General features: G+C 40.4%; 1 protein-coding gene across 1 annotated transcript in view; it reads right to left on the bottom strand.

Moving 5' to 3' along the window:
• Positions 1 to 1,444, bottom strand: part of AREL1 (apoptosis resistant E3 ubiquitin protein ligase 1) — a 47,483-nt gene extending 46,039 nt beyond the window's left edge. Inside the window, 2 exon segments of the mRNA XM_006903785.1 lie at positions 229 to 455; positions 1,426 to 1,444. Coding sequence (XP_006903847.1) covers positions 229 to 455; positions 1,426 to 1,441 — 243 coding nt within the window. The 5' untranslated portion in view covers positions 1,442 to 1,444.
• Positions 1,445 to 7,749: the final 6,305 nt, after the last annotated feature.

The following is a 7,749-nucleotide window of genomic DNA, read 5'->3' as shown; positions in this document are numbered from 1 at the left end:
TAATATTAAGCTTCATACTTCTTCAAAACTAAGTGTTTATTAATAAACCATAATGACAGACAGAGTCCTGACTCTTCACATATTAACTCATTTCCAAATTCCTGGGAGAGGAAAAGACCAGGAAAATGTTAACATTCTAGGTCAACACTACCAACAAGTCTAAACGGGCTCTGCAAAGCAAGTGACTCAGAAAGCCCAGTGGGTATGAAGACAGAAACAGTCCCTTACATGCACTCGGAAGGCCATGCTGTGGCCCACCTCATAGGGGTCCTTCCAATCCCAGGAGACTGTGCAGGACCAGGGATCCAGGTAATTGCCCCGCACGTAGTCATAAATAGTCCGGTCCCCTCGACGCTCACGGTCCTCATTCTGGAGGAAGCTGACTACACGTGCGGCAAGCTCAAAGAGGAACTTAATTGTGAAGAAGAATGCAACCACAGACACTGTCATTCCACCTAAGTAAAAGAGAGAATACACACACCATCTGCCAGTTACTCTTTATAGTTGTGAATTACTAAAAGAAACTTCTCATTATGGAATAGACTAGCCATCTTTCAAAACTTAAAAGATCATCAGGGGGAGATTGTACGACTTCAAAGGCACATGGCCCACCTAGTGTCACTATCCCGTCTATGGGTGTAAAGGGAACCTCTACACTCAGGGTCAGTAACTACACCTTTGGATCAATTCCAGCACTTGGTTCTATACACAATTTTACTGGAACACAGGCACTCCCACTCATTTACACCCTGCCTATGGCGGCTTCTGCACTGCAATGAGAGCTGTACAACGGTTAACTGACACCATATGGTCCCAGAAATTTTTCCAAGCTCACCCTGTCGTAAAAGTTTGCTAACCTTCATTCCACGCCATGGACAACACATAATGTAGCTCCCCCGTAACTCTTCCACCTCCGCCGTGCTAGGTCTTAACACTGATAGCAGAAAGAATGTGCAATCTGTTCCCACCATTTGGACGCATTCCCTCCCTTGTCCACTTGGCACCTGCACCTCATCCTTCAAGTCTCACTTTAAGCAGCAAATCTCCCATAAAGCCCTTGCCAGTCCTCCACCAGTTAGGAGTTTCCTCTTCAGGGGTCTCTTAGACTCCTGTACATATATCTGACTTTCCTCTTTTTATCTGATCAGCAACTCTTCATGTTAGGAACTCCTGGAAGGCAGATTTTTCCTTTATTCAACTTCGACTTAACAGTAAACAGTGTCTGGCACTGACAACAATTACTCAATAAATATTTCCCAAATGAATGAACTCCACTGCCAACTCTGTGGTGGTATATTCTGGCATGAAGGGAAGTATTTCTCCTTCTGTTTTCAAGGAAAACGGGGAGGTAGGCTGGGAGATCAGAAAAAGGACGTAAGCAACTCTAACAAAAAGGTAATAAAGACAATTCTTGCCACAACTCACCAATAACGTAAAACATCAGGTCTCTTCAATGCCGACGGACAGCCGAGGATCACAGCTGCAGCTGCAAAAGAAAACGTCTTTAGTCTTTTTCTCAGTTACTCCTTCTAGTCATCTCCGAGTGACACAGGGTACAGTGTGGAGCTTGGGCCAGCCAACTCCCTCTAGTCTAGAACCTGACTATGCCTATTCTCTTTCAATACCTTGACAGGTGCCCTCAGATAGAGTTCAGAGAAACAGAGACTGAATCATCTGCCCTAGTTTTCCAGTCTATTGATTTCCTCAAGACTATCACAAACAGCCACTTGCTTTCCTGCTAATTAGAAAATGTAGTAACATGGCTTTCATCTTCTTGGATGGGGAGCTCCCAGGACAGCTCCATGCAAAGGAATACTAATTAACACGAGCAACAAGGATAATGGGAGTCACTTTCCACTTATACTCATCTTCTGGAAGTAATCCATCTAGGTAAAAGGGCTACATATAAAATGTGGATTTTAAAATCGAGTATTACTATCATGTGAGCATTATGTAATTAAAACGAACTCTGGGTCTTCCAGTAATAAGCAATGGGAAAGGGAAACCATATGCTATTACCAACCAGACATATTAATGGGCCCTGTGGAAGATGAGCTCAGCAGAGAGGCCAGGGGCCGAACCAGAGGAGGAAACTGTTCATCTCATCTTAAGTGATGCTTGCCATGCTCCCAACCATCAGGGCAAGGTTTGGAGGAGAACTTTCACTCTTACTACATTGGTTTCCAGGCGGAAAAAGCCTTCAATCTGTGCAGTCCTAAGAAGGAGCTCTGGAAGTATAGTAGATCAAGTGCTGGGCTGTTACCTAAAGGTTAGCAGTTAGGACTCACCAGCTGCTCTGAAAAAGATGAGGCAGTCTACAGTTAGGACTCACCAGCTGCTCTGAAAAAGATGAGGCAGTCTATTCCCATTAAAATTTACAGCCTCCAGGAGTTCTCGAGGCCTAGTGGCAAGAAGCTGCACTGCAATCCCGGAGTTGCACAGTTCAAATCCACCACATGCTCTGCTGGAGAGGGAGGGGCAGTCTCCTCCTTCCTGTACCAGTCAGATCTGATTTGATGGTACACACACAAAAATAATAAATTAAATTTTAAAAAATCCTTACAGCCTCCAAAACTCAATAGAGGGTTAACATGCATGAGTCAGAATCAACTAGACAACAGAGGGTTTGTCTTTTGTTTACTTAATTAAAGCATGCCAAGTAAAAATGTGATGTAAAGTGGCATTCCTATCTTGTCACCACTCTTTCAAATTTTTATTTGGGGGGGGGGGTTGGTATAGACTGTATATGATATTAATGCATGGAATTAGCTCATTTCAAGTAAATATAAAGGTTATCAACGTCATCTATATCTAGCACCTTTTATCAGCACTAGATGATTACTTATAGGATACAACCGCTGAAAATTTCGAGACACAAATTCAAGAGAAATCAAGAGGGGTTTTTTATTGTTTTGGTTTTTCTGTTTGTTTAATTCTGGTGACTTGGGGTTTGTTGGGGGTTTTTCCCTCCCCTTTGGGTAGGAGGTTGCTTTTACAATTGACTGTGCTGAAAAATTCTGAGAGAAAAAGATATGACATAGTCATTAATTCCTCTGATAACAATATGCCCAGTGGAATTCACAGAGTACAGATACTTTAATGAATGGTCTCCTCAAGTTTCACCTAAATTACTTTTCAGACTGGTGCCTAAAGTCCTACAGAGAAGAAGCCCATACTGGCAACACTGACAATCTACCCATGTTATTAGGTCCTCTGTGAAGTGCCTATTTCAAGAGACTATATACAGACCTAAAAGTTAGAATTACAAGTATTAAGTTCTCCTTTCCAAACAAGCATCTTGCTCCCTGAAAAACTGTAATTATTTCTCAACAAGTACAACCAGATCCCAAAGGCGTGTGGCTTGAATCTACCAGATGCTGTGCTGGAGAAGGAGGGGCAATCTCTTCCTGTGCCAGTCAGAGCCGATTCAACAGTACACAACAAGAGAGAGAAAAATAAAGAAAAAAGAAAAGTACACCACCAGTTTGTACCTTATAGGATAAACTAGAAGACTCAGTGCAAGCAAAGCCAACAGTTTAGTTCAGATATTCCATCCAAATCTGATCTTGAACGGGAAACGTCTGCTCTTTCAAAAAGCCACAGTTCTCAGAAAATTAAGTATATATGGCTGTTGTGCAGGGTTTGTGGTCTCGAGTCTCCTGCTCTTAGAAGAACATGGGCAACACCAAATTTATGGCACACATTATGAAATGGACAAGAACAATTGCCACTGAGGTGATCCTGGTCAGTGGTCCTGATTCATAAGTGCCAGGAAAATTAGGACCAGGCTTACTGTCTGACAGAGACCAGTAGAACCCTGAAACTATGGTTCTTAGTCACCCTTCAAACATGGGAAAAAAACATTTATTCCATCATGCCTCAACTCTCAGACAAATAGACAGGTTTATCCAGGAACAATATTGGGAAACAGTCACTCCTTAGAATCACCAGTCACATATGGCCAAAACAATTATTATTTAACCCAGGATAAAGCCCAAAAGGCAGGAAGAAGTATGATAGAAGGACTAATAGTAATGAGAATTAAAGGAAAGAAGTGGGAAAAGTGCAAATACATTCCAGGTATTATAATTAATAATTAACGTTATAAAACAAAGTGGACACAAACAATTGGATTAAAAAAAAACAATGTAAACTTTCATTCAAATCTCTCTCACACACACAAATCCTTCATAGCACTTAATATAACTACATACAGCAACTGTAATAAAGATGACCAAAGTATCTATAAATAAATAGGCTCAAATGTCTATTTCTTTATATTATCCAGAGAGCTTAAGGTTCAAGAATTTTCCACATGAGCCTTTAAATAGATTGTTTTTTTAAACTTCTCTGATTAGTATTAGGTGCTCTGGCAGGTTAGTGGTAAAAAAACCACTGCTAATGTAAAGGTATGGGATTTGAATCCACCAACTCTTTCTTGGCAGGAGAAAGATGGGCAATTTCCTCTCTTGTGATTAACTGCCTCTGAAAACATGCTGGAGGGTCAGCTATGGTTCTGTTCTGACTTGATGGTACGTAACAACAACAACAACTAGTAATACACTCACATGAACCAGTGGTTATAAACAGGGCTTCAAACAGATGTGAACGTCTCGGTGTGAATGAATTCAGTCATGGAAGACAAAGCAAAACAAGAAAACATTTTAGATTTCAGGTAATTCCTAACTCTGAACTGGAATGGAGAAATTGTAAGGATAAAGTGAATTCTTTCAGAGCCTGATGTGTCATTACACTGAATGACTGCCAAGAATATGGAGAACAATGCACACTGAAAGTCCACTGTTTGCTAGACAAGAGATCTGGTTGCCAGGCTATACCCCGCTGTCCTTGTTTTCTAAAAGGGAGACTATGTTTCTAGCAGGGCTTCAACTAGTAATTCTTCCTGTCTCGTTATCATTCCAGCTCACTCATGTTAAAAAACCCAGATCATTCCAATTGCACTTCATCGGTCATGAGTGACCAGGGCTGAAGTAGTCCAAAACCCTAGCTATAAACTCTTCAGGTGAAAAACTTGCCAATTTATGTCAGTTCAACAAATCTATATCAAATACCCACCACTACAGTCTTAGCCACAGATTCTTATGCATAAGGCAGTATCCAATGTTATGGCCCTATCTTCCCTGTTTTAAGTTTTTCTTTCTTTTTTTTATTACTGTGTGTGTGTGTGTGTGTGTGTGTGTGTACACTGTCAAACTGAATCTGACTGGTACAGGAGGAGATTGTTCCTCCTTCACCAGCAGAGAATCTGGTGTATTCGAACCACGTACCTCTGGGATTACAGTGCAACTTCTTACTACTTAGGCCACCAGGGCTCTCCAAGTTTTTCTTTTTCTACAACAGTTTCCATAGCACTTTACTCTTTATGTTGTTTATATTTCTCCATAAAATTATCTTGGAACTCTTCCGAAATTTAGTTCAACAACAAAAAAGTAGTATTTTAAGCTTTTAGCCTACTATTTTAGACAATTTAGTTACATATTCTTGTTTTCAGGTTTTCTTTGTTGTTCTGGCTATTGAGGCAGAAATGACTCCGCGTTGACCATCCAGTGGATTTTCAGAGGCTGTGAATAACATAGGAGGATACTGCTCAGCTTACTCCTGCAGAGCAGCTGGTAGATTCAAATCATGTACCTTTGGGTTGCTAGCACAATTCTTTACCCACCAGGCCACCAAAATTCATATAGGACCAAGCAACTTAAGTAAAGGAGGGTGAAAATGGCTGCACAACTCAAAGAACATCATTAATGTTACTGAATTATACATGTAGAAACTGTCATATTGGTGTATGCTTTCCTGTGTGTATTTTCAACAACAAAAAAAATAAAATCATAAAATAGACTAGGACAACCTGATGAAGTGTAACTCCTCTCAAAAACACGTGAGTTCACTGTGAGTGAGAATTAACTCTACAAGAAAGGATTTGGTTTTTTGGAGCCACTACTGGTAAGCTACGCACTGCATTAAATGATTATACACACACACACACACACACACACACACATATTTTTTTTTTCCCCTTAACTAATTATCCCAAGTTGGTGAGAAAACCACGTTCACTTGGTGAACTTTCCACAGCTAATTAAATGACCCTGCTAAGTGTATGAAGTTCAGGGCTCTTAACTTCATGTAACAGTGAATCATGAGTAAGAATGAAGTCATAAAGATAGCAAAGCATCTGAGCTAACAGATTTAATAAAGCAGGTAAATCAAAGTATGAAAGACATTAATCTCTTGGACTAAAGAATCTTAAAGTAAGGCAAAAATTAGAAAGATACTTTACTGCTTTTAACCTTTTTAAACAAAAATTAAGCATGACAAAGGAGAAAGGAATGTGTTCCAATTATCAAGCACAGAAATATTACCACCTTTCTAAAGAATTCTGGGTCAACTGCTTAATACCATAGTACCCTGGTTCATATTACCGACAAAAAAAAAGAGGGAGGAATACTTGAAAATACCTACCTCAGGAGAATGTTAGAAAGTTGACTGATATACATATTCTAAGACCTTTTGTGTTTTTTGCTTTGGCTTCTTAATACTAACATTTATAATATCAAACATATTTTCACCCTAAAATTAAAGATCAGTTGTGAAAAATGAACATTGGCTTCTTCATACACAAAGTTGCCCTGATGGAGCCAAAGTGAATTCTCACTACAATTGTGCTATTTAATTAACAGTGATCTATTTCACTGAAAAGGCTCAGAAAGTGGTCACTGGATCCATGATGGAAATGCCAATAATAACTGAACCTTAACTTACGCTATTACCTTACCTTCAAACGAGAGTCCATGTTCTGAGAACGAGATGAAACACTCTTAATACCAAAGCAGATCACTCTGACTCCTTTCACTTGGTCTTCCAATAGGGAAGAAAAAAAGGTCAACAGAAAAGTGGGTCCATGAGATCATCGCTGGGATGTGTCACAAGAAGCACAGCGTCAATGTTTCTCAAAAGAACTGAGTGACTTCCAGGGTGTGGAAATACAGTCCAACAATGTCATTCCTGAACTTCACTCTAGCACAGAGCATAATCAATCACAAGTTGCATCTATTCTGATGTTCCAGGATTCCAGTATCTTAGCCTAAAAAGGGGTGGGGGGGAGAGAATGTCAGCCAAGTAAGTATTTCTTTCTGGAAGAGAATTCATAGAAAACAACAAAGACAAAGTAAAACAATCTAAGGGAGCCCGGTTGAAGCAGTCACGGGGAGGTGCACTGCTCACTCACAGGCGCTTTGAACCCAGCAGAGGTTCTGTGGGAGAAAGATGGACAATCTCCTCCCATGCAATCTATGGCTCAGAAACCTGTTACGGGACTCACTTAGGAGTTAGTTCCTGAGGGCAATGTGTTGTGTCTAAGTTGAGAATACCCCTAATGGACGAAGACTAACTGAAGAATAATTTAAAACTCTCTCACTGCAATCAAGCTGAAATTAACAGCTAACCTTCCACCAGGTGCTCAGGCTGTAAATCACACAGGATGAAATCAACCATCTTTGTCCTGTGAAGCAGCTGGTGGATTCAAACCACTGCAGAGGGCTGGCATTCAGGTTAGCCACGCATCTCCCTTCAGACGACACCACCAGCAGTCCTGAGAATGATCCAGAGCTGGTGAATTCTGACCAAGCTTTATCAATTAAACACCACTTTTCCTAAGGTTGGTCTCCAACTTCACTAGCAAAGTCAACTGACAAATTTCTCTCTCACACACACACATACATCTCATTT

Source organism: Elephantulus edwardii, unplaced genomic scaffold, assembly GCF_000299155.1.
Source record: "Elephantulus edwardii isolate Elephantulus edwardi_28Jun2011 unplaced genomic scaffold, EleEdw1.0 scaffold00037, whole genome shotgun sequence".
NCBI classification, from domain to species: Eukaryota; Metazoa; Chordata; class Mammalia; order Macroscelidea; family Macroscelididae; genus Elephantulus; species Elephantulus edwardii.
The sequence above is the reverse complement of the archived record's forward strand: the minus strand, read 5'-3'. Positions and strand labels throughout refer to the sequence as shown.